The sequence below is a fragment of the Corythoichthys intestinalis genome, chromosome 6, assembly GCF_030265065.1.
Source record: "Corythoichthys intestinalis isolate RoL2023-P3 chromosome 6, ASM3026506v1, whole genome shotgun sequence".
Classification (NCBI taxonomy): domain Eukaryota; kingdom Metazoa; phylum Chordata; class Actinopteri; order Syngnathiformes; family Syngnathidae; genus Corythoichthys; species Corythoichthys intestinalis.
Window position 1 is genome coordinate 58,317,898 of NC_080400.1, and position 27,560 is coordinate 58,345,457.

Genomic DNA, 27,560 nt, shown 5'->3' on the forward strand with positions numbered 1-27,560 from the left:
AAAAAAACGAAACTTAAAGCAGAAGGGGAACTGTACTGGGATAAATAACATCAGTTCCCGTCCCACACACACAGCTCAACAACTCAGCGCTTCACCTTCTTCCTGAATAATGGCTTTTCCGCAAAACACAATTTATAACCCGGTAGGTAACCGAAATCTGCGTTTATTGAGGGAATTTCTCTGGGATATCCAATTTTGCTTGGCGAGCTGAGAAAAGAGCTGCCGCTATTTGTCCCGTTACTTCATTTTTGCCGCTGCTCGTCGTCTTATCATTTTATCATGAGCTATACATGATACCAAGCGCTTAGGTTTGGTCTCAACAATGGTAGGGACGATTTTACAGCATGTACACTTTTTGCTGGGGACGGGACATTCATAATATGATCAATGCAAAATACATCCGTATTGGTTTATATGTGTATTGGTTCAGCCTACACTGTTCAATTCAAACCTTTGTTTTCAAAAACTACTAAAGAAACATTTGGAAAACTTCCAGAAAAAATGTCCGGATAGTAAGAGCAAATTTAAATTAAATTATTTGAACATAACTTAAATTATATTAGCATACAAAATAAATATAAGCTTACTAATCGTCTCTTGACGATCCAGGAATTTAGAAAAAAATGTAAAATACACATTTTTTAAAAATACATTTTTCACAGTTAATTTAACGTTAACAGTAGAAGATACATACAGGAGCACCCTTCTCTCTAAGCAGCTTCCTACTCAAGTTTTCCTGGTCAGCAAATTCAAACCATTTAATGTTATGCTAACTCTGGGCCAGGGCATAACAGCCAGCCTGAGCAAGGGAAAGAGGGAAAAGAAAGAGGGGTAAAAAGAAAGAAAATGAAAAAAAAAAAAAAAAACTGGACGGATGTCTACGAAAACAGCAGAAAACATGAGAAGAAGTCAATGGGGGGATGAGGGGATGCGTCACCAGCTGGAATCGAACCACCGCTAGCCAGAACAGCGGTGACTTGCAGTGCTTTGTTTTTTTTCCCCCCGACCAAATGTTTAATGCTTAACACAGTATGTCATTACTGTTTTTGCGTTGTGTGTTTGTTTGGGGCTTAAATGTATGTGGTAAGGAGAAATTTTACTTGCAGTTACACTAGAAATACACAATGTATGTTTCTTTGAAGTTGCGATTTTGCAGCTCCAAAAATGTTTACAATGTAACCCTCCAGCATTATGTCATTTCAAACAAATAGCAATTATGCATGTACACAAATATAACAATAATAAAACCTGGAAATTATTCATCAACAAAAAACATTAACATTATGTATTTCAAATTTTTTTTATTACATAAGAAAAAAGTGGAAATTATTCACATCAAAACTATTTACAATATGCAATTTCAAGCAACTATTTAAAATATATAAGAAAAAAAGTGGCAATTATTCACAAGGAGCAAAAATGAACAATATTTAGTTTTTTTTTTTTTTTTTTTTTTTTTTTTTTTTAATGGCAATAATGTTTCCAAATTATATTTACAACGGTAAGCACTTTAATGTGTGTTGGTCCACTCCTCCCTGGTTTGGCCAGAAACAGGAAAATACCATTTCCCTTTTACTTGGCTATGACTAGTGGCGCAGTTTTTTGCCTTTCAACATTTTTGGCACTGGTATCGATGGTCCTTATATCGCCTTTTCTTTGGGGCCTCCCCTCTTGCCTCTCGCTCCTGGTCTTGAAGAGTGGAAGAGTCTGAATAGGCAAGATTGTAGTCAGTATACTGCTATAAGACGAGACACACGCAAATAGACACAAACACTCAGACACAAACCTTTTAGCTGCTTGCTGGCCAGGCAAAGAACCAGGACACATTCGAAAAATTCTCCAGCTCGCAGGTAGGGTTTTCTTTTTGATTTCGATGAATATTTTTGCAAAACCTTGTCAGATGGATGCAGGCAGGAGTACAGCTTCAATATCTGGGAGATGTCATGTGTTGACAATGTAGTCCTTTACGGGCACAGCAATTATGCTGGCGAAAAAGCACACAAAAACATTCTTACAAAACCTATGTTAAAGTAGAGATGAATTCATCAATGTGTCTGTGATCAAGTTTACCGGAGTTGATGTCCGAAGCCCACTTATGTCATCCAACGATTTATTAACAGTGCTGCGGCCGGGCTATAAGAGACACAACTTTCAGATGTGGCCTCCTGGAGGAAGAAATTGAAATTGTTTCAACAATCTATCCTTTACCACCATATGCACTGTCTTTCTATATATTATATCCTAGGGTTGTCTTACGTCTCTGACCGTTTTTAATAATAATAAATAATAATACATTTTATTTCTAGAGTGCTTTTCAAGCCACACAAAGATGCTTCACAAGAGAGATGGAATCACAGTACCAATAAAACATATAAAGATTAAACGCACGATAGAGACGTAAAGATATAACAGAGCTAGGGATCATGGTGGATAAGAAAGAGTGGACAGATGTGTTTTGAGCCTGGATTTGAAAAGTGAAAGGGTAGATATACTGCAAAGATCAGGGTGTAGGGATTTCCAGAGCTGGGGGGCACAGTGACTAAAAGCCCTGCAACCAAAGGTGAAGAGACGGACACAGGGGTCAGAAAGGTGGAGGATAGTGAAAGAGCGAAGTGGACGAGGTGGATTGTTTGAACAGAGTAGATTGCAAAAGTAGGGAGGGGCCAAGCCATGGAGTGCTTTGAAGGTAATGATGAGGATCTTGTAATTGATTCTTTGTTTGACGGGAAGCCAGTGAAGTTGACGGAGGATGGGGGTGATGTGGTGTGTAACCTGGCTCCGAGTGATGAGGCGTGCTGCTTCTGAAAGAGCTGCAGTTTTTGGAGGGATTTGTTTGGGAGACCGAAGAGCAGTGAGTTACAGTAATCGAGCCGGGAGGTTATTAGACTACAGACCAGGGTGGAAGCGGTATGGCGGGTGAGAGAAGGGAAGAGACGAGAAATATTGCGAAGGTGGAACTAGACTGATCTGGTGATGCTGTTGATATGTGACCGGAAGGAGAGCGTGCTGTCGAGGATGACACCCAGACTCTTAACCTGAGTAGAAGGAGAGACTGGTACATTGTTGATGGTAATAAAGAACATGAGAGAGCATTGGGTTTGTTCCAACTTGGAGGACTTCTGATTTTGAGCAGTTGAGTAGGAGGAAGTTAGAGGAGAACCAAGAGTTAATGTCATCCAAGCAGAGGGTGAGGGAGGAAGGTGGAAGGGAGGCGGTTGGATTTGGGGAAATGTAGAGCTGGGTGTCAACCGCGTAACAGCAGGGGTGAAAGTGGGCCGGAACGGTCAGGAACGCAGTTCTGGTATAAGATACAGGGCCAGAACGCAGTTCCGGTATAAGATTCAGGGCCAGAATGCTGTTCCGGTACACGGTGCTTTGATTCCAAAAATATGACGGCAACTGTCAAAACGCTGTGTAAAAAAAAAAATAAATAAAATGCTAAGCTGCCACACATACATTTCATCTCCAAGAAGAAAACAATCTACCAACATCAGATTAATATACACAAGTGTTAACAACAAGCATAATAAAGTGCTTGTGTAGCGTAATCTGTTTCCACAAATATTTATTATTTATTTTATTCCACCAACGGCTTGGAGGTTTCCCCAGCTGCTGCAGTTTTCTGAATCTGACGATAATGAGTCATGTCAATGTGTGGATACTCGCAGCAAAGCAAAATGCCTGGACTCATTTATCCGTTCAATTGGCTGTCATACTGACATTTGATCAGCAGAGATAGTTAGCTCTGATTGGTTGAAATTAAGCTTGAGAACGATAAACCGATACGACTGGATATCCGGTTTTCCAGGTGAGAGATACAGATGTATCGATAGTAAAGTTACCATTCGACAGTAATTAGCCATTAAATATTCAATGAACCGATAGTAGAGAATTTGGCTATCCCGAGCACAAGAATCGGCTTCTAATTCCTAGTTCAATGCATTGCTTAATATGATAATTTAGCTTTTACTTCACATGCTGCGCTTGTGTCTTTCAGTACACAAGTGCGCGTCATTCACCACACAGCGCACACTTAGATCGAGACCGCACGCATGATATAATATGGACAAGCACTACTCACAGTCGTGGTTGCCTCAACTTCCCATGCATTTCGGCAGAACCGCTACTAGTCGCCGTCATTACCCGATCGTCACGGGCGTGTCATAACAAAGGCGAGAGCTAACGAAACCACTGTAACGCACGCTCCATAGCAATTTCTTCACAGTCCAAAACGAAACTAGTAGTGGCAACGAAGCAACATGCTAAAACAATGGACATTGTGATCACCGACGGCAGCGACGTGCTGTGATTGATTTTCAACGCACCCAGGAAAACAAAAGTCGGACTTTGAAGTGATGAAGGCAGCCAGATCTGTTCGCATGGGACAGAGCTTGTGTGAAGTGTGTAGTGGTACAGAAATTGTGAGTTTTAACCCTGAAAAATAACCCACTACAATGGTGGAAAGGGCGGCATATTGTTTCCACGAAACGCTGTCTACTTAAAAAAGAACATGTGGCTTAATTGATCTTTCTCAAGAAAAATCTGCCCTTCAAAAAAGATATGGACCGTGATGAGGAATAAAAAATGAGGAAGCACAGGCATAAGTGAATGAATTTGCTGTGTATTAGGTTAAAGTAATGATTATTGACCTGTCTGTCTAAAATGCCATGTTTTTATTCCCCCAATTATACCAGTCGTAAAGCATAATTTATTATTTATTTATGATAACACTAGCAGGTTTAATTCTTTTTTTTTTTTTTAAGAGCTGCTGCATATAATTAATATTTTATGTTTACGTTGAAAGTTTGCACTTAAATTACTTACCCCTTGTGTTAAAAACACACGGAAATACAGTAATTGAATTACTGTACTTTATTGTTGTCTGTGACTGGAGTTTTATTGTATTATCAATCCCATCCAACAAAATGACGGTCATATAGTAAGCCTTATTTTTTTTCTCATAAAAAAATAAAACAACATTGGTATGAAATTTCGTTGTTTAATTTTGCTATTAAAAAATGTGGTCTTTTTCATATTTTTAAAATACTGTACGAACACACACAACAAATGTTTACTATCGTATCGTTTTCACTCTGTATCGAATCGTATCGAATCGCTCGGCCTTAAAAATGTATCGTTTTTCAATCGGATCGTAACCTGTGTATCTAGATAATCGGCTTCATGCCAGAGATTCCCAACCCTAGTTGAAATGTGCAAGTTTTCTGGAGCAGCAAAAAAAAGGTTGAATTGATGTGACAAAAAAGGGCAATGCAACATAAAATGGATCAAATCTATAAGAGCAATGAAAGACATGAGGAGGCTTACTTATCATATTTAGTTTTATTTGCTCTGATGAGGAGGTTCAGAACATCTGAGCTGTCAATGTGCACTTTGGACTTAAATTTGTTCATTTATGTTAGGCTATTTATTCATTTCTTTATGATTTAAAAAAGTCAATGTTTGCGCAATCTTCAAAATATATTCCATTTCACTCTGCATAATGTCATTTGTACTTACTTTTCTGAATGTATGTTGCTCATATCTTTGTTATTAATAAAAACAACCAAAAAGTAAATGTTTACATTAGGGGTGTGACAAAATATCGAAATGGTGATGTATTGTGATACTTTGCTCCTGCAAGAATCGAGATATCATTTTAAAAAGGTGTCAATGTCTTTTTAAAAAAAAAAAAAGGGGACCAACAAGTTGCTACCATACTCTTCCACCATAATAGTGTCTCAGTTAACTCTAAGGCTGCCTTGACGGTGCTCGACACCCAATCCATATAGACTGGGAACTTTCGTTCATTCGAAACCAGAGCATTCACAGTCATTCTGTCAGCTTTTCAGGGCATTTATAAGTCACTTGCTTTTCAATTTAAGGCATTTCTAGGATAAAAAATGAACAAAATGAACAGGAAGTGACCCATAAAATACCCTAAAATCAACAGGAAGTAACTGAAAATCAACAGGTAAATGACCTTAAATGGCCCAAAATTACCTCATTGCCTGGCATTGGCTGCTACTGACGGCCATAGACGTTCAATCCGTTTGAAGTGGGAGGGATGGCAGCGAATGAACATTCGATCATTCGCTGCCACCCTCCCAGTTCAAATGGATTGGACGTCTACTAGTGATAAACTCATTCCAATTCACAGCAGAAGCTTGTTTTTCTGTTTATTAGTTGTTTTTAGAATATCCTAGAATGATTTCCTGACCAATTTATTGATAATCATTGTATCGCCATATCGTCAGGTCATCGTTATCTTGAGCTTTGTATCGCAAACCATATCGTATCGTGAGGTACCAAGAGGTTCCCACTCCTAGTTTACATTAACTTCAACTTTAGTATACATCCTATGTTCTTAAGTAGTTAAAATTGAGATTTGGTATTTAGTATGTAATGAAATGAGGGAAAATAAAAATTAGGAGCTGGAGGTTGGGGTTATTGCTGTTTTTGTTGGAAAAAAAAAATACAATTTTGAATGAAAATCAGTTTTTGTATGTTTTATAGAAATAACTGCTAAAACAGTTTTCTTTGCATTTCAGCAGTGTATGAGGTTTGAACCCCCCCCCCCAAAAAAAGAAAGAAAAAATATAAATATATAAAATTTCTGGCTCCGTGGCAACCTTCGCGTCGGGGAGTTGTGTCAAGAAATCCTAGCCCCTGCGTAAAAGTGGAAGTGAATGTTGTGTTTGCGGAAGATGGAACTGAGCGGGAGAATGTAAATGATAAAGAGGAACGGCCCCAGGACAGAAACCTGGGGCACGCCAGCGGTAGGTAGGTAGGAAACAGGTAGGGAATTGGATTCATGGGGGCCGAATTTGACAATTGAATTTGTGTGCGGTCGGACAGCTAGGAAGTGAAGCATGAAAGGGGTGTGTGGGTGATACCAAGGGAGGAGAGTCAGTCGAGAAGGATTGTGTGGGAAATGGTGTCGAAGGCGGCAATGAGGTCGAGGAGGACAAGGAAGGATAACTGACCAGAGTTAGATGCTATGAGGAGGTCGTTTTTAATTTATATTAAGGCTGTTTCAGTGCTATGGATGGGGCAGAAACCTGATTGAAACTGCTCGTAAATGTCATTGGTAATTAGGTGGTTATGGAGTTGGGATGCATGCAACAGTTTTTGCAAGAATTTTGGAAATGATAGGTAGGTTGGAGATGGTGCAGAGGTTATTGAAATTGGTGGGATCCAGGTTGGGTTTCTTCAGAATGGGTGTGATGGAAGCAGGTTTGAGAGATAGAGGAACCGTACCGAATATGAGCGAGGAGTGAATGATAGTAGTGATGAGAGGGACAATTGAGGGAAGACAGGTTTTGATGAGGGCAGTGGAAAGGGGACCAAGATGACAGGTAGTGGGTTTGGATTTGGTGATAATGTCAGAGATAGCCGGTATTGAAGGATGGGTATATATGGAGAGGGTGCTGATGAGAGGAAAATGAAAGGAAACAGGGTCAGTTCAAGAAACTGCAGCTCTGTGATGAGTCAGGGATTAGTGAATGTCACTGATTTTTGTGGAGAAGATGTTACAAGCAGACGCAACAACCTAAAACTATAGCCTTCATGAGGGAAGGAGGCAAGGCCCCCAAGACCAACATAGCAACTAAAAGCTTCCCGTGCATCTTGCAGCGTGCTTCTGACTGGGAGATGAGAGTTGACCTGAAGAAAAAGCTTGTTTTCCCGCAGGACGTGGCAGCGACCTCTTTCTGGCCAGACATGGTCCAGAAGCACAAAAACCATTATAGTGGCTGAGCTCACAGTGCCTTGGGAAGAGCGGCTGGACACGTCCCATCACTGAAGAAAGCTAAATACCAAGATCTGATAGACGAAGCAGCTTTAAAAGGCTGGCACACAGCCATCTTCCCCCTGGAAGTAGGTTGTCGAGGGTTTCCAGCAAAGTCCATTTGTTACTTTCTCCAGAGAATGGGATTAGTTGCCAAGCAACTGAAGAAAGCAAGTAAGTAGAGACATTGCAGCAGCAGCAGCTGAGTCCAGTTCAAGATGGCTGTTGCTTGGGAGAGCCCACACCTGGAACCCTTCTGCAGATGAAGCCTAAATAGTCTTTGCTGTCCCACTCTGGCTAGGTGTTCAGGTTAAGAGGCGAAACACCTAAGACCCTGAGACGCCTGCTGATGATGTGGAAGGGTTCCAGAGGAATGGAAGCTTATAAGGATTACCACCACAGACAGCAATCCGCGTTGTTTCAGTGTAGTTCCAGCAGTTGAAACTTGTGGCAAAGCATCTTCGATGTTTACTTCACAGGACATTTCAGAGCAGACACTACTCTTTCTTACAATGAAAGAATCTTGAAAACCCAAAATGAGCAATTGCAGACTGAAAGGAGATCAAATTGAGAAATATTTGTGACTGGCACAGTATAGGATTGCTTGGCTAGATCAGTAAAAGAGGCCGCTTTGGGGTAAGTTTAAAGAGCGTACGACACGAGAAAAAAAGTCTTAAATGGCATTATTATGTAAATTAGAATCATATTTTGAGACGATTCGACTATATACAACAATTTAGCAAAGCACAGATGACGAGAAATTAGTCTTTTAATCTGCCGGTTAGCCACGCCTACCATTATAGGGCTTTAGCGTCCCCAACAGTTGGATGACGTCAGCGGTAGACTGGGCTCATCGGTTTTACTATTCAGCCTATTGAGGGGGAATTATTCAGAACGAGGAAAACGCGACGAAGAGAGCCGCAAAATGTCATTGTTTCAGTCTCTCTACTACAATATTTTTACAAGATATTCTTTTTATCCAAGTATTTTTCCCCAATAGCTATATAAATGGCTTGAGAAGGACCAGTCAGCCCGTCGAGGGGGAACTATTCACAACGAGGAAAACGCGACGAAGAGAGCGGCAAAATGTCATTGTTTCTGCCTCTTTACTTCAATATTTTTACAGGATATTCTTTTTATCCAAGTATTTTCCCCAATTGCTAAATAAATGGCATGGTCATGACAAATAACAGTCTTGTGCTGAATGGAATATGAAATAATAAAAATGCATTTATTCAGGACGACATGGCAAAATTACTCCATAATGGTCAAAACTGTCGACTTCACCTTTACTGTCGCACCTCCCCAACGATATTTTATGACACCTAAATCGGACATATGTAATTTCCCTTCCCTGGCTTCGGAGAATGTAAACAAACCAGAAGGCGTGACAGCTAGCCGACATGCTAACCCGAACCGAGTGATGTTTCAAAGTCTTCGAAGCGGAAAATCACACATAACTATCCTGGATTATTTGACATGACGACCCGGTTGTCGATTGTCTTTGTGGATCGGCAAACCACTCGGCGGAGAGCAATTGGGAGGAGGGTGGCTGGAGTTGTTATGCAGCTAACGTGCTGCTGCTAATGAGCATTAGGAGAGCTTTTTACATGCCTATCAATGATCAAACGTAAGTAGTCCTTCATTTAAAGGAAGTTTGTCGTGTTTACTTTGTAATCGCTGTATTCATATTTGACATAATACAAAACAAGATGTTTACTCACTTCCTCGTAAGTCCAATGGTCCCACAGTAGTCATCGAGCATGTTTTGGCCAATATCCACGGTGAATGGGAACCTTTTGAAACTCCAAAAAGGCGCATACGCCTCTCCCTCATACAGAATGATTTTTCTGCAGCCGTTTGGCTGGCGTGATGCGAAAAATAAACGTATTAATCCGCAAAATCAGCTGAATCCTTCGTCCTCATACACAACAGTACACTGTAGCGTGAAGAGGACTTCTTCTACCGTACACGTCACAGCGCCCTCCTCCTCAATGCAAGACCGAAGCCGGAAGTCACTCATTTTCATGGCGCGGGATTCAAAAAACTAAATAAAAATAGCGATCGCTTCCACACACATCCAAGCGGCCTATATCATTCAGGGGCATAAAATACCACGTGTATTATGAAATAAACATGCTTTTTCGTGTCACAGGCACTTTAAGAAATAAAATACTTTGTGACTCCAAGTAAGGAGATAAAATTGAGACACATTTGAGATCAACACAAGTACTCATAGTTGTCTAATGGTGAGATCTTGAAAGGAGACAACTGTGAGAGTTTATTGAAAAATCGTGCCAGTAGAACTAATCTCAACACCTTCTCATGTAATGCTTAAAACTTACTTCTCATGAAAGAAATTTGATAAAACTGAGAAAACCACCCTGGACTCGATTATTGCTGATTCACTTCTCAGGGATGTAAATGAGACATGAACAAGATCTCATCTTCAATTTTGCTTTGCTATGGGACGGTACACACACACAAAAAAAACTGCACTGTATCCTGCACTGTAAAAATATGATGACAATGTAGAAATCAATACGATAATGTAAATAAATTCCGTATAATTTACGGGAAAATTCCTTCAAGTGTGGCTGCCGACAAGGTTAAAGTATTTAACGGTAACGGGGTGAAAAAAACTATAATTTACATTAAACTACTGAAAACCACAGCTGCTAGCCATAAATTATACCGATTTTTTTCCAGTACTAGTAACTTCTAGTAGAAGCTTTTGCTAGCACCCTGTTGGTTCCTTATTTTTTCAGTGACAACTTTTCAAGCAATGTATCAATTCTTGGCAAGAGCATATCGATAACCCTTTTGGGATACAAAGTATCTCGATACATCACCATTTCGATATAATGTCACACCCCTACAAACCTAGTAAAATGGCATTCAAGGTTATGAAAAATAATGTCAAAAACTTATAAGGGGACCTTTAAAAAACATAAATCTTTTCCTTTGTAGAGAATTCCCTTCATCGGGCCCATAAATGGTGGTATACAGGAAGGCACATCCATCACCATCACTGGAGTGGTCCAACATGGAGTTGAAAGGTCAAACCACTTCTCCTTCTAGTACTGTATCTGTATTTTCAACGATGAAAAAAAGTTGCATTTTTACAATGTGATGTGTAAAACCTTCCTCAACTCTCAATCCAAATTAGTGTGAAACACTTTTTTTTATTTTTTAGGTTTCATGTGAATTTACAGTGTGGCTCCAACCCAAATGCAGATGTTGCTCTCCATTTTAACCCACGGTATGACATTTGCCCGAGCTACGTTGTAACCAATACCTTCCAGCATGGTTGTTGGGGTAGTGAAGAAAGGAAGAAAAACTCTCCTTTGGCCACTGGCACCGACTTCAAGCTGCTCATCACGGTCTCCAAGGATTTCTACCAGGTCTAATAGCTTGATCATCATGTTTTCGCAAAAACTGGTTAATTCATAACGCTAACAGTGACACAAACATACGTTTTGTGAATCGTTTGGATTTACAAGACACAAAAATGTCTCGTAACCTGACTGTTTAATAGGGGTGTAATGATACATCAATCTGGATCGATACAGCAACCATCCAAATACAACAATCTCCAAAAGATACTATGGCATCGTTTAAATAAGCTGTTTTTCATTCAAATGCCTGAAATGTTTCAGCAACTAAACCGTTAAACACATGAAAATTGCTTTATATTGTTTTTGCCTTAGGTGAACTGATATTGATTGTGTTAAATGTGTACTGTACATAATATAAGTTAGGGGCGTCACTACACCTAATACAATACTGGTGCACAGCGGGACACTGGTGAGCGAGTAAAAACATTTTTTTCACTTATCTATCATAAAAAGTCAGTTATAGCACTTTAGACTATGTTTAATCAATTCAAAACCCCTATTTCTGTAAGAAGTGGCGTTTTTTAGTTTTTCAGCCATCAGTATTTATAATCAAAATTGGGACATCCCTTGTTGATAATCAAGTCACCTCTGTTCATGCTCATCAACTTCCATCTCTCCTTTACCTCTTCCTGATCTCTGCTGCTCTACTTTGTCTGGACATACATGGGGATAAATCACTATAATTTTTATGCAATTATGTGATGCATGTTTGGAAAAAGACCTTTGATAGCTCAGTTGGTAGAGCGGAGGACTGTAGGAGGTAAATGTAGTTATCCTTCTGCATTTTGCCTTTCGGATTTGCAAAAACTATTTGTTTAAGTACAGTGGGGCAAATAAGTATTTAGTCAACCACCAATTGTGCAAGTTCTCCTTCTTGAAAAGATTAGAGATGCCTGCAATTGTCAACATGGGTAAACCTCAAACATGAGAGACAGAATGTGGGGAAAAAAAACAGAAAATCACATTGTTTGATTTTTAAAGAATTTATTTCCAAATTAGTGTGGAAAATAAGTATTTGGTCACCTACAAACAAGCAAGATTTCTGGCTATCAAAGAGGTTTAACTTCTTCTAACGAGGTCTAACGAGGCTCCACTCGTTACTCCTATTAATGCCACCTGTTTTAACTCATTATCGGTATAAAAGACACCTGTCCAAAATCTCAGTCAGTCACACTCCAAACTCCACTATGGCCAAGACCAAAGAGCTGTCGAAGGACACCAGAGACAAAATTGTAGACCTGCACCAGGCTGGGAAGACTGAATCTGCAATTGGTAAAACGCTTGGTGTAAAGAACTCAACTGTGGGAGTAATTATTAGAAAATGGAAGACATACAACTGATAACCGCCCTCCATCTGGGGCTCCATGCAAGATCTCACCCTCACGGGGGGACCTAGTGAATGACCTACAGAGAGCTGGGAACACAGTAACAAAGGCTACTATCAGTAACACAATGCGCTGCCAGGGACTCAAATCCTGCACTGCCAGACATGTCCCCCTGCTGAAGCCAGTACACGCCCAGGCCTGTCTGCGGTTCGCTACAGAGCATTTGGATGATCCAGAAGAGAACTGGGAGAATGTGTTATGGTCAGATGAAACCAAAATAGAACTTTTTGGTAGAAACACAGGTTCTCCTTTTTGGAGGAGAAAGAATACTGAATTGCACCATACCCACTGTGAAGCATGGTGGTGGAAACATCATGCTTTGGGGCTGTTTTTCTGCAAAGGGACCAGGACGACTGATCTGTGTAGAGGAAAGAATGAATGGGGCCATGTATCGAGAGATTTTGAGTGAAAATCTCCTTCCATCAGCAAGGGCATTGAAGATGAGACGTGGCTGGGTCTTTCAGCATGACAATGATCCCAAACACACAGCCAGGACAACAAAAGAGTGGCTTCGTAAGAAGCATTTCAAGGTCCTAGAGTGGCCTAGCCATTCTCCAGATCTCAACCCCATAGAAAATCTGTGGAGGGAGTTGAAAGTCTGTGTTGCCCAACGACAGCCCCAAAAAATCACTGCTCTAGAGGAGATCTGCCTGGAGGAACGGGCCAAAATACCAGCAACGGTGTGTGAAAAGCTTGTGAAGAGTTACAGAAAACGTTTGGCCTCCGTTATTGCCAACAAAGGATACATAACAAAGTATTGAGATAAACTTTTGGGATTGACCAAATACTTGTTTTCCACCATGATTTGCAAATAAATTCTTTAAAAATCAAACAATGTGATTTTCTGTTTTTTTTCCACATTCTGTCTCTCGTGGTAGAGGTTTACCCATGTTGACAATTACAGGCCTCTCTAATATTTTCAAGTGGGAGAACTTGCACAATTCGTGGTTGACTAAATACTTATTTGCCCCACTGCATATTGTTGCCCACTGAGATCTTGCCAACAGCCAAAGAGAGCAAATGTTTAAAAATGATCCACTCAGCAGCATATGAACTCACTCACTGCTAATGACAATGCTTGAAATCAAATATCATGAATTCTTCAATTTCGAAAAAATGCTCACATATTTGTCAACAAGTCCTTCGATAGCTCAGTTGGTAGAGTGGAGGACTGGAGGAGTTAAATACTGATTTCCTTAGGTGGTGGCTCGAAGGAATAATTTGTGTTGTTTTGGCTTTGCAAAAATATATTTGTTTGAGTAAATGTCTACCTACAGAGATCTAGACAACAGCCAATCAGAGCGAACGTTTAATCCAGATTTTATAAGATAACATAACATACTAGTCCTTCTCAAAAAATTAGCATATTGTGATGAAGTTCATTATTTTCTGTAGTGTACTGATAAACATTAGACTTTGACATATTTTAGAATCATTACACACAACTGATGTAGTTCAGGCCTTTTATTGTTTTAATATTGATGATTTTGGCAAAAAAGTCAAGAAAAAACAAAAATCTAAAAAAATTAGCATATTTCATCCGACCAATACAAAAAAGTGTTTTTTAACACAAAAAAAGTCAACCTTCAATTAATTATATGAACCAGGCTGGGAGTTTTTAAAAGCCTCAGCAATCTTTCGCAGGTGTTTTGAGTTAATTCGTTGATTCAGATGATTAGGTTAGTAGCTTCTTTAGAGTACCTTTTCATGATATGCAAATTTTTTGAGATAGGGATTTTTGGTTTTTCTTGATTTTTTTTTTTTTTTTTTTTTTTTGCCAAAATCATCAATATTAAAACAATAAAAAGCTTGAACGACTTCAGTTGTGTGTAATGAATCTAAACCATATGAAAGTCTAATATTTATCAGTACATTACAGAAAATAATGAACTTTATCACAATATGCAATTTTTTTTGAGAAGGACTAGTATATCTTAACTGGATGACCTAATTCTCAAATACAACCTAACCTAACCTAACCTGACAACTGAAAGGGAGTCTTATGAATAATAATGGAAAAAAAAAATATGTCTCAAACTAATTTATAAAACACAACAGATAACAGAAAATCTTATCGTTTGTCTTTTTTGGGGGGCGCTTTTTTTCTTTTTTTCCCAAAAATCTCCTTTAATTCCACTTGACAACAAATGTCTCCTACTTCACTTTGCAAAAACTCTCACTCTCATTCATCCATGTCCAAGTTATTTGTTATGGATCTCATGGACAAAGATAATCATTTGTCTTCAGTCTGTCACGTGACGTGGACATTGAATGATGTGTAAATTCCTACAAGACTGGCTCTGAATGCCCTAGTTTCAGTGCCATTGACAGCACTAGACCAGTCAAAATGAAATGAAATGAAATGTCTAGCATGGTCAATGGCAGCTAGTGAGCTAACATAGACATTATTCTGGATTTTGGTAGAAACTTGATGGTTCATTGTTTTTTAACAGTGACAAATTTTTTAAATGATACATCAATTCATGGTGGGAGCATATTATATCCTTTTCGATATATTGTAACACACCTAATGAGTAAGCAATATATTTCTGCTGGGATGCAAATGATACAGTAAATGTGTCTCTGTTTCCCTTTCAGCATAAGCCACTTCTTATTCCCTGATGTAGCAGCTCAGCTTCCGCAAATGACTTCCATATTTTATTCTCTAGCTTTACGTCAATGGCTCTCACTTTATGGAGTATCGGCATCGTATTCCGTTTTCCCGAGTGAACACCATCTCAATTGCTGGGAAAGTAGACATTTCATCCATTACCTTCACAAACTCTATGGTAAACAAACTCAATATTGATCAGTAAGGCGAAAACGTTTTTTGAAAGACACTACTGTATGTTAATGCTAAATATTAACCTATTACTCTTAGTTCTCTGGACAACCGGGATTTCCCGGTCAGCCTGGTTTTCTACCTCAGCCAGGCTTTCCCCCATATGTGACGTATCCAAACCAGGCAATGTTTCCACCATGTCCCGGATTCCCTTCACAACCAGGATTTGCTCCACCAGTCTATGTAAGTGCAGTTGCTTAGACTTAAACACACTTAAATCAAATTTGTAAAATAATTGTATTTTTTCAAGTGAGAAAGCTTTCAAAGTTTTCAACTCATGCAAGGCTTTGTGTACTTAATGTTGTTGTACTCAATGCTGATTCAAAAATTCAATAAGCTTTCACTTGTCTATTGTTGTCTATTTGCATATGTGAATAGGCTGTTCCATACAAGGCCTTTCTCAGTGGAGGAGTTTTGCCTGGAAGGACAATTACTATCCAAGGGGCTGTTCACCCCAATGCAACAAGGTTGGGCATCAATTATTATTAATATATGTATTTTTTTAAATCACCTCTCAAAACAAGTTAAAAGCTGTGAAAGTGTTGCTTTCAATATTTGATTTTAATATAATATTATATTACGTGGCCATATTTGTCCAAAAAATACAGTACAAAATCATCAAATTCTGTCTAGAAACATCTACAAAAATGAAACATCACCCGTCCAAAGGGCATGAGAGTCCTCTAGTGGAGAAAACATATTTTCTAACCTGTTCATATATTCAGTGTCAAATAAAACCTGGGAGAGGGATCGAAATCCGTGCTTTTGAGTAATGCTGACGGGAACACTCTATGTGAAATAATATATTTTTTTAGCTGCTTTAAAGACGCCACTTGATTGAAGAGGACAGAATCATCGAAGGACTTGTGACTGTAAGCTTGTCATGTGACTGTATTAGGCATGATCAAGTGATCGGAAATCGGGCCAATCATGCCATTTTTCAGAGGATCGGAATGGAGTGAAACGAATCTGGTTTTTAATTTTATAAAAAATATTTCTGTTTTTCTGCTTCATGCTCGTACAGCCTCTGACCTTCCCTCCTGCTAGCTAAGCAGTGCGACCAAAATTGTTTTTTTTCTTGTTCACCAGTACAAATGGTGTTTGAGACTTTAAGTTAACAATGATTGACAGGTTTGTAGCTTTAACCTAGCGAGAGAAAGCTCGGTAGCTCAACGATCAAAGGCACAAATGTGTTAATCATCGTTTAGCTTGTTACACACCAGTCTATGTCAACTCATTTAAATGAGAGACTGTTCTCGGCAGCGTGAGCGTCAAAACGTGAGTGAATTTGAGCGTACTCACTCCATGAAGCATTTCATAAAGACAAGCATTTTTGTACGTTATTTCTATTAAAAAATAATTCACATTATGAGTCATTAGTGGGACAGTGGTTAGCACGTCCACCTCACAGTACTGTGCACCTACATTTTGTGTTTGTGCATCTGAAGAAAAATAGTAAGTGCAACCAATGAAAAAAGTTAAGTAACATGTTGGAAATTTTGTTTAAAAAAAAAAAAAAAGACGGGATTCGGTATCGGCAGATTCTTAAAATCAGGTGACGCAGATTAGGTTGCAAAAATATGTTGTTTTCGGGACATTCCTATTTGTAATTGTACCTGCAGTATTAATGAAGGAATTAGCATAGGTTTTTGGCCAGTGGAATGAATTAATCAAATTATAATGTATTCATATGCTCCATTTTTTTATCTGCTCTGCACTTCGATTGGCGTTCTCTGTTGCACTGAGTTTTCCGTCGCGTAGAGTGACGTCACGGACAGCTGCATGTTGTTCATATCGGATATGGAACTACCTCCCGCATGCGGTTTCAATACGTCTCACAGAAATCATATTTCTGTGCTTTGTGACTGTTCAGACTACAAAAAAAACATTCAGTTTCAACCTGGATTGGCTAAACATCGGATTTTGGCAGCCAGTCGGAACAAGGCCTAAGAGTAACCTTCTTCAGAAATCTACTCAAATAAAAAGTATGGTGTGGTAAAAAACTACTGTTAGAAGTACATTTTTCTCAAAAAGTTACTCAATTAAATGTAACGTGTTGCTAATCAGCCTAGAATAGATTATGCATCGACGGCAGCCCAAACACATTTTGAACCCACTACACTGCAAAGTTATAATGTCTTAATAAGATTATTTCCCTAAATCTTGTCAAATAATTTTCTCCATATAGTTTTGAGTGGTAAAGACCAATGTTGTTAATAACGGCGTTAGAATATAACGGCGTTACTAACGCCGTTATTTTCTTCAGTAGTGAGTAATCTAATTAATTACTTTTCCCATCTTGGCAAAGCCGTTACCGTTACTGAGGCGGGAAAGCCGTGCGTTACTATGCTTTACGATGTTGGTTGAGTGACGCGAGAAAAGTCTAAAAAAGACTGACTCACGGAGACGAAAGCGCAGAGCAGGAGTGGGGAGGAGGCAAGGGAGTGTGACGCCGTTGCAAACTACTATGCTAGGTGGCTCCAACAATACCGGACTGTAGCCGATAGCCAACAAACTACGCCCATATGATGCTTCGGTAGATATCACATATATACAGAACTAGATGCAAATGACAGACATGGCGGCATTAGCAACACGTATAATAAAGAACTAGATGCGTTAGTAAACAGTCGCCATCTTAAAGCAGTAGACCTCTCAGGAAGGGTCTGTTGTAGAGAACCTTCCTTGCGAACCTGGGTAAATTTTATCTAAAATGCTCCTAACTCGGCAAAACTTAACTTAAATCTATCTTTAAATGATGAAACAGTTTTAAAACTTACACATGTCAAAAATAGACAGAAGGGAAGTAATGCAATAACAGGAGCAATTTTAACAACCTGAACGGTTGATTACCAACATTAAATGACTTCCACACATGGCAAAGGTTACTATCTAGTTATCGCAATATCCGCAATACCCCTGTGTCTAGATAAGTTTAGGGTAAAGAATTGGACTAGGGCCAATTGTCCCAAAAACCCTTTAAACTTCACATTGTGTGACCTGTTTTTTTGTTGTTGTTGTTTTTTTTTTTTTGAGAAAAAAAAAACATGAAAATGATCACCAGTTACTTTGCCAAGTAACTATTTTCTCTTACGTTTAGGTAACTGAGTTACTAACGCAATTACTTTTTGGGAAAAGTAATTTCTAACAGTAATTAAGTCCTTTTTTAAAGTAAGATTAACAATACTGGTAAAGACTAGTTATGTGTAAGAATACAGTGATCCTTCGTTTTTCACGTTTAATCGGGACAAGAACCCGCCGCGATAAATGATAGAAACACGACATAGCGCCCCCACCCAAATTTTGTTTATTTTGTGTTTATTGTATTTATTCAGATTTATCATTGGAAAGAAATACACATAAGGATGTATAAGTACATGTTTTTTCACCTTTTTCTCCTAAGTATAATTTGAAAAAAAGCTGTTGCTGCTCACTTACACACAGTGAGTTGCCACAGCATTTGTTTAACAAGTTAAACAATGATTAACGCATGCAGCCCTTTAAAGGTCGAGTCTCTGGCAAGATCAAAGCTTAACCGTCTTTCAATCATCGTTTACTTTAAGAAGTAGCTCCAGTTCACTCTCTGACAAACAAAGAGCAGAGAGAGGGAGCGGGATGGAGGGAGAGTTAAACTTATGCAATCGGCTCAGGATTGAAGAGGTGGGGGGTGAGCTTGTAAGTGATTAGACCATACGCCGCACTCTACATTAAATTGGTGTGCATGGCTGTCACCCCAGGAGGAAGACGGTACACAAGAAAGCCCGTCTGTCTCATCAGACCATAGGACATGGTCCCAGTAATCCATGTGCTTTGTTGACATGTCTTGAGCAAACTGTTTGCGGGATTTCTTGTGTACCGTTTTCAGAAGAGGCTTCCCCCTGGGGTGACAGCCATGCAAACCAATCTGATGTAGAGTGCGGCATTTGGTCTGAGCACTAACATGCTTACCCCCCACCTCTTCAATCTCTGCAGCAATGCCGACAGCACTCCTGTTACGAGTCACGTGTTCTGGAGGGAAAATGACAAGCAGTACTCAATTTGGACATTTAAGGATGGACGTCATTCCCATGCGGTGTACTCACTTTTGTTGCCAGGGGTTTGGATATCAATGGAGTTATTTTGAGAGAAAAATAAATAAACTCTATTATATAAGCTGTACACAGACTACTTTTCATTGTGTCAAAATGTCATTTTGTCATTGTTGTCCTATGAAAAGATATACTTAAATATCTGCAGAAATGTGAGGGATGTACTCACTTTTGTGATACACTGTGTTTTGAACAATATCTATTCTTAATTAAGAACATTTCTGACAAACAGCGTTATAAGATTAGATTAATTTATTAGACTAATTTATTGCTTAAAACAAGTCTGTTGAGCTTATTGTCAACTAGCAGCTATTGTTCTTATTTCAAGAAATCTAAGTGAGTAAAATTTACTTGAAGCACTGGCAGATCATTTCACTTATTTCTAGTAAATTTACATTGAAAGCAAAGGAATTTAACTAGTTTTAAGGAGGTGTATTTTTGCAGTGTAGAGCTTACGTTTGGAGACGTTTGTTGAATGACACCAAAGGCTATAATTAGTGTTTTCATTTTTTGCTGTTGTTGTTTAACGTTTTTTTGTTGTTGTTGTTGTTGTTTTTTCACTTTGAATTACCTTTGTTTAATTGTGCTACAACCCCTAGCAAAAAGTATGGAATCACCTTTTCGGATGAGCACTCACTCACTCACACATTTTATTATGTAGAACAAACTCAGATAAAAAGCTTGAAAAAATAATGAATTAGTTCAAAAGTGCAACTCCTTGGCATTCAGAAACACTAAAAGAAATTAATAAAAACATTGTGGTGGTCACTTTTATAGAGCAAGTGCAGGGTAATAAATATAGAATCACTCAGTTCTGAAGAAAAAATATGGAATCACTCCATTTCGAGTAGAAAATACAGACACAGGCAGTCAATTTCCTTTCTTTAATTGGACCCCTGCCTCAGATTAGATCTGCTCGTTAGTCAGTGGTTAAAAAAAGTGCAGTTATCACATCTTGGAGGGCTCCTGGACCAAGTGGATTCACAAGAATCATGGATCCAACAAGAGAGATGAGACCAAGGAGAGGTTTATCAAACTTCTTGAAGAAGGTAACACTTCACGTATCGTTGCCAAAGATGTGGGCTGTTCACAGTCAGCTGTATCAAAAACCTGGACCAAGTGCAAACAGCATGGCAGGGTTTTGTTAAAGTTAAATGTACTGGTAGACCGAGGAGGACATCCAAACGTCATGACAAACAACTAAAGCCCATATGTCTTAAAAACAGAAGATGTATAACAAGACAAATGAAGAAGAAATGGGAGGAAGCTGGAGTCAAGGTATGTGACAGAACTGTGCAAAAATTGCCTGAAGAAAATGGGATTTTCATACAGGAAAACTAAAAGGAAACCATCATAAACTTAAACAGAAAAGAACAAGCCTGCAATGGGCTAAGGAAAGGCAATCATGGACTGTGAATGACTGGATGAAGGTTATTTTCAGTGACGAGTCAAGAATCTGTATTGGACGAGGTGATGATGCTGGAACTCTTGTTTGGTGCCGTTCCAGTGAGATTTACAAAGATGACTGCCTGAAGAAAACATCTAAATTCCCTCGGTCCTTGATGGTAAGGGCTGCATGTCAGGCAAAGGCACTGTGGTTAAATCTTCAATAAATGCACAAGTTTACATTGAAATTATAGATAGCTTTCTTAACCCTTCAATTGAAAATATGTTTGGGGATAATGAAATCATTTTCCAAGATGACAATGCATCATGCCACAAAGCTAGAACTGTTGAAGCATTCCTTGGAGAAAGACTCATCCAGTCAATGTCATGGCCTGCAAATAGCCCAGATCTAAACCCTATTGAAAACCTGTGGTGGAAATTGAAAAAATGGCTCCATCCTGCAAGGATGATCTGGCAACTGCAATCAAAGAGAGTTGGCACCAAATTGATGAAGAATACTCATCAAGTCGATGCCCCATAGACTGCAAGCTGTCATAAAAGCCAGAGGGGGTACAACTAAATACTAGAGATGTGTTTTATTGTTGTTTGTTTGTTTGTTTCTCATGATTCCTTATATTTTTCCTGTGAATGGAGTGATTCTATATTTATTTCCTTGAACTTGCTTTATAAAAGCAACATTTACTGACCACCATAATGTTTTTTATTCATTTCTTTTATTGTTTCTGAAAGCTAAAGACTTGCACTTTTGAACTACTGTATTTCATTATTTTTTAAAGCTTTTTGTCTGAGTTTGTTCAACATGATAAAGTGAGTGCACATCCGAGACTGGTGATTCCATACTTTTTGCAAGCGGTTGTATACAAATTAGGGCTGTCAAACGATGAAAATTTTTAATCGAGTTAATTACAGCTTAAAAATTAATTAATCGTAATTAATCGCAATTCAAACCATCTATAAAATATGCCATATTTTTCTGTAAATTATTGTTGGAATTGAAAGATAAGACACAAGATGGATATATACATTCAACATACGGTACATAAAGACTGTATTTGTTTATTATAACAATAAATCAACAAGATGGCATTAACATTATTAACATTCTGTTAAAGTGATCCATGGATAGAAAGACTTGTAGTTCTTAAAAGAAAAATGTTAGTACAAGTTATAGAAATTTTATATTAAAACCCCTCTTAATGTTTTCGTTTCAATAAAATTTGTAAAATTTTCAATCAAAATATAAACTAGTAGCCCGCCATTGTTGATGTCAATAATTACTTACACAATGCTCATGGGTGCTGAAGCCTATAAAATCAGTCGCACCCAAGCGCCAGCAGAGGGCGGCAAAACTCCATAAAACACAATTAACAAGTGAGCGTTTCACTTTACCGTCATTTAAATCTGTCTGAGCAGGGTATCTGCGTTAATTGCGTCAAATATTTTAACGTGATTAATTAAAAATATTAATTAGCGCCCGTTAACGCGATAATTTTGACAGCCCTAATACAAATGAATATGTCTTGCCTGATGTTCAAATTGTAAGGTATCTGTCTATAAAAATACCACCTCTCAGCAAGCATCCAAGAAGATATTTCAAAATAACAGACCATGTCCACAAGATAATGTGCATTTCCCTGTTTCATACTACAGGTTCCACATCAATATTAACCACCCCACTGGCATTGCTTTACATTATAATCCACGTCTGAATGAGAACATTGTGGTTCGAAACACCAAGCAGGCGGAGAAATGGGGCTCGGAGGAGCGGGATGGCCTGATGCCCTTCAGCAAGGGACAGCCTTTCACAGTATGTGACTCTACTCTTACACATTCATAGGTTTTGTGGTTTCGGGTTGTGATATTCCGTGCAAAGACACATAGTGCAGCCCACTCCTAGAATTACTTTATCCCAGTTATCCACTGTTTGCAGTGGATCCCTGTAATTCAAAAGTGAATAGAGAATAGCTGTGAATAATTAATGCCTATTGTAATTGCAATCTAAAAAAAAAAATCAATTCAAAAATGGAAAGTATTTTCCACAGGTTAGCAGGTCCCCAAAAAATAAAATAATTTTGATTTTTTAATATTTAAAAAACTATTGGGGGAAAAAATGCACAATCAGATGTATCTGTAGGTCCCAAACTGCAAATATGCTGTGGATCCACTGTGATATGTAACATTAATGCCAGCAACAAACAACACAGTAAAATACAAAATACAAAAAACAAGTAAAATAAACCCTGTAAAGTGACCTTGCTTTATTTGAAAGATGCAAAGTAAATGTACACACCACCCAGCTAAAACCGTTTGACCCTCCGACAATTCAATTCAATTCAATTCAATTTATTTGTATAGCCCTCAATCACTACAGATGTCTCAAAGGACTTTACAGAGGCAATATGATACACAATTAGAAATGAAACAACAAAGATGAATAGACACTATTCATACACCAAAATGACCGGAATTCTCATGCGACGCTGGCTCTTCGTTTGACACCCCAAAAATGAATCGTTTGCCCAAAACACGGGTCTTTTTGAAATACGTCAAATTTCAATATACTTACTTTTCCTGTAATTTTTGTCTAATCACATCATTAATTTATCCAAAAAATGGGCAAAAAAGTATTTATTTTTTTTGTCCAGTTTTTGCTAAAAATGTACAGTTCGGCCAAAATTTGCCAAAAACATACCCATTCATTTGTAATGGCCAAAATTTCACATTCATTTCCAGTAGCCCTATTCGCTATTCATGTCAATAGCACAAAAACTTTCATTCATCCAAATTGATTTCCAACACAAGTGATTAAATATCAACAGGAAGTTAGCCCTAAATGCCACAAAATCAACAGGAAGTTACACAATATGAACAGGAAGTGACCCAGAAATGATCTGCAATCAACAGGAAGTGACCCTGAAATATCCCCAAATCAACAGAAAGTGACCTGTTGTCAACAGAAAGAGATCCAAAAACGCCTCCAAATAAACAGGACGTTAGTTACCTACCAAAGCAAAGCTATCATAGCAATTTCTCCAGACATTGTATTTTGTAGTTTTTAATGTATTAGTGATCCCTTTTTTGCGGTTAATTGGGACCAGAACCCAACGCGATAAGTGAAAAACCGCGAAGTAGTGCATGCATATATATATATATATATATCAGGGGTTGCGTTAACCGAATATTTTCCGTCGTTGACCGGTTTTTTAAAACGGTGACGGAAAAAACTGAAGTCCATCCGTCATTTTGACAGGTTGCAATTCACACCCCAGACCACAGGGTGGCGAGTGAGCATATTAATTAGCTATTGTCTCTCTTGATGCATGACGTGTTTGCCTGGCACGGCCAGACTGTTCTCCGTTTTTTTCAAATACTGAGAGAAAAGTCTGGGACACAGCCTCTCGAGTAGGTACAAAATCAATCGACAAATCAGATTTGTTTATTTGCGTGACGTGTTCTTCACGAGCAACGTCACTCTTGCGCGCCGAAAGTCGTCTCTAGAACAACACGGATGGCGAACGGGAGAGCCGAGAATATGTTCCAATCCGCGGTAAATTCAGTTTTAAATGAGCTAAAACACATCGACAAGACACATTGACAACAGTCTGTCTCGCGCTAGCCATGTTGAATAAACTCCGTTCTCCTCGTATGTTTACTTCCGCGCGCAAGTCCCTTGTCCTGCCCTCGTCGCTTTGCTAACGGCACGTCTGCCCGTCGCTGATTGGTGCACTCCGCTGTCTGTTTGCCTCTTGTTAAGCTTGTTCGGACAGAATATTAATTAAAAATGAATGAAAACTAAATACTATTGAATATGTCATTATTATCATTTTAAAAATGTAAGTGACGGGTAAAAATCGATGATGACCGGACTTTTATGACACTGTCAGTCAAAATGACAGACAACGAAAAAGTCTAGCGCAACCTCTGATATATATATATATATATATATATATATATATATGTACAGTGGGGAGAACAAGTATTTGATACACTGCCAATGGGTTTTCCCATTGGCAGTGTATCAAATACTTGTTCTCCCCACTGTATATGAAATGCGTGCTTGTGTGTGTGTATATATATATATATATATATATATATATATATATACATACATACATACGTATATGGCGGAAAATGCTCATGTGACTTGAAGTTCTACTCTGAGACCCCCAACTTGGTCTCCGGGGTAAAACGGACAAATTAAAAATAGTTCAGGGGCTTAATGGGCCATGAAACTACTATGGCAGCAGAAAGACATATTCTTCTATCAAATACAACAGTTCTTATGTCTTGAAAAACAGCAGTTGATTTTAAAGAGAGGTGCAAGAGCAAAAACTGCTTTTTCAGCCTTTTCTGTGTTTTCGGCCAAATATGTTTTAATAAATGTTTTTTAAGCACTTCAAATGTAACCACGATCAGGTTTAAACATAATCACTGTATTAATGGTAGCTTTGTATGTCATGCAAAAGCTACTTTATATAATTTTTTTTTTCAATGTTCAGTGGCGTTTCTTCTCCTGCACAGTTTCAAACACCAAAATGACTGGAATTGTTATGCAACGCAGGCTCTCTTTCATTTAAAAATTACCGTCCACCCAAAAATGTGGGGGTTTGGGGGGGGGGGGTGAAATTGAAAACTAATTGTCCTATAGTTTTGGTCCAACTCTCATAATTTTGGCTAGGTTCATACCGCAGGTCTTCATGCACAAATCTGATTTTTTTTCCGTGGCATTAACATTGATAATATAAGTCCGCATAAAAGAGGACCATTTCAAATCTGGTCTAGGTCACTTTCGTACGTGGTTGAAATTCAACCTTGGCCTCATTTTTCCAGAATGTGGCTGATGTCTGAATTGTCAAGTCTCCCAAATTGGGAAGATGGCAGCAATGGAGCTGTCCATAGCCGTTAGCGCCTAGCTTGAACTTGGATGAACAGTCATTAAAAATTTAAAATGGGGGAGGATAAAGATAGTGCTCGGTTTTCTGTCTGTGCGCCAAATGCATTTTTTTAATAATGCTTACATGGCCGAGATTCGAGGCAAACTGCGTGCATGACGTACACACATGCGGTTTATACATCCATAGAAAGTTTCAATATAAGACTAAACAGGGATTATATGTCTGTTATTTGTGTCCTCTTTTTTGGAAATCAAAATATGATCGCCCTACAATGACGTAGAGCCAGCATGTGTTGTCATTTGTTCCGATGCTTCTACAAATGCGGCTTAGCTCAGCGCATGTCGGACTGCGAGTTGGTGTGCATGAGTAATACGTGAGCGAGCTCAAAGGAAAAAGGCAGTCTGAACAGGCACGCAAAAAAAAAAAACCAGATATGAAGAAATATCGGAATTGTGCATCTGAACCTAGCCCAAGATTATGTAGCACACAGAGCTGTGGCAACCCGGGCGAAAATGAAGAACTGATCCCATATTTGGCTGATGATGGAGGGCCAGACATTCATTGTAAACGCAGAATCAAAACAATAACAACTTTTCGGGGATGACATTCGTCTTTTAAAATGAGAAAGTCTCATCTTGCCCATTGAAAAACGTGTTAGAAGTATTTCCAAAAAACAGGTCTATTGAAATTTGAGATGTGACCAAAAATTCGGAAATAGCTAAAATTACATTTTAAGGTTTAGCACCGAATAGTGTAAAGAACCATAGTCCTCTTGTGATGACGCAATCAAAAGACTGCGAGAAGCAATGTTACTTTTCACCCCGTGTCACTTCGAGTTGAGCCCTTGTGTGAGTAATTTAGAGTTTAATCAAGCAAGCAGTATACAAATAAACATACCGTAATTTTCAGACTATAAACTGCTACTTTTTTCCTTCATTTTGTGTTCTGCGGCTTATAGTCCTGTGTGGCCTATTTATTGATTTGTTTGGGTTGATAGTTAACACCTTATTGGACAGCGGCACTATAAGACTGTCATAAGACCATCATAATTATGACATGTCACTATCACGGGCATTACTAAATGCTTATGACGGATGTTATTCAGTGTCATCTGGCAAATGAAGTCACTAACTCCATGTACGTCCAGTTTGGATCTTTTACATCCACTCAAAGGTGAGGTAATTTGCCGGATGACACTAAATGACGTCTGTTTTAAACATTCACTAATACTCATGAATGCTCATTGATGTCATAATTATGATTGCCTATTGACAGTCATATGGCGCAACTGTCAAATGAAGTGTTACCAAATATCATAACTATTAATAACTGGAGAAATAATTAGCACAGTACATGAATTTTGATTGTTATTTACATCTGCAGTGCTGCAATGCATGCTAGGAGGCATGTTAGACAACAACAGTGTTGCCAAATGAAGCCTCTTAAAACAATGAAGCTTTGCAGACAATTGGTTCAAAGCTTCATAATAAAAAAGGAAACAAAAAATGAATTGTATAAATGTGTGTTATCCGGCCTTTCGGTTTATGGTTTTTCGGCCAAGTGTTTTGCTTTTGTTACATCCCTAATTGAAATATTCGGGCAATTTCATGAATAATTGAAGTACTAATCTTACATATTGCTTTAGGGGTGCACGATATCCATTTTTTGAAACCGATACCAATATCGATAACTTCCTGCTTCTCAAGGCCGATACCGATACGATAACCAATAATATATATACAGTATATGGCGGAAAACA

General features: G+C 38.5%; 1 protein-coding gene and 1 long non-coding RNA gene across 2 annotated transcripts in view; one reads left to right on the forward strand and one right to left on the reverse strand.

The window, feature by feature from the left end:
- The window catches only part of LOC130917999 (galectin-9-like), a 35,126-nt gene continuing 7,566 nt past the window's right edge, over window positions 1–27,560 (forward strand). The window contains exons 1-7 of the mRNA XM_057839831.1: window positions 1–142; window positions 10,757–10,845; window positions 10,983–11,190; window positions 15,239–15,358; window positions 15,451–15,594; window positions 15,790–15,878; window positions 22,557–22,713. Of these exons, the coding sequence (XP_057695814.1) occupies window positions 110–142; window positions 10,757–10,845; window positions 10,983–11,190; window positions 15,239–15,358; window positions 15,451–15,594; window positions 15,790–15,878; window positions 22,557–22,713 (840 nt within the window). The 5' untranslated portion in view covers window positions 1–109. The remainder of the gene's footprint in view (window positions 143–10,756; window positions 10,846–10,982; window positions 11,191–15,238; window positions 15,359–15,450; window positions 15,595–15,789; window positions 15,879–22,556; window positions 22,714–27,560) is intronic.
- On the reverse strand, window positions 1,813–4,277 carry LOC130918000 (uncharacterized). The gene is made up of 3 exons (XR_009063546.1): window positions 4,082–4,277; window positions 2,071–2,165; window positions 1,813–1,984 (listed from the first exon to the last, which is right to left on the reverse strand). It is a non-coding gene; the product is annotated as an uncharacterized LOC130918000 (long non-coding RNA).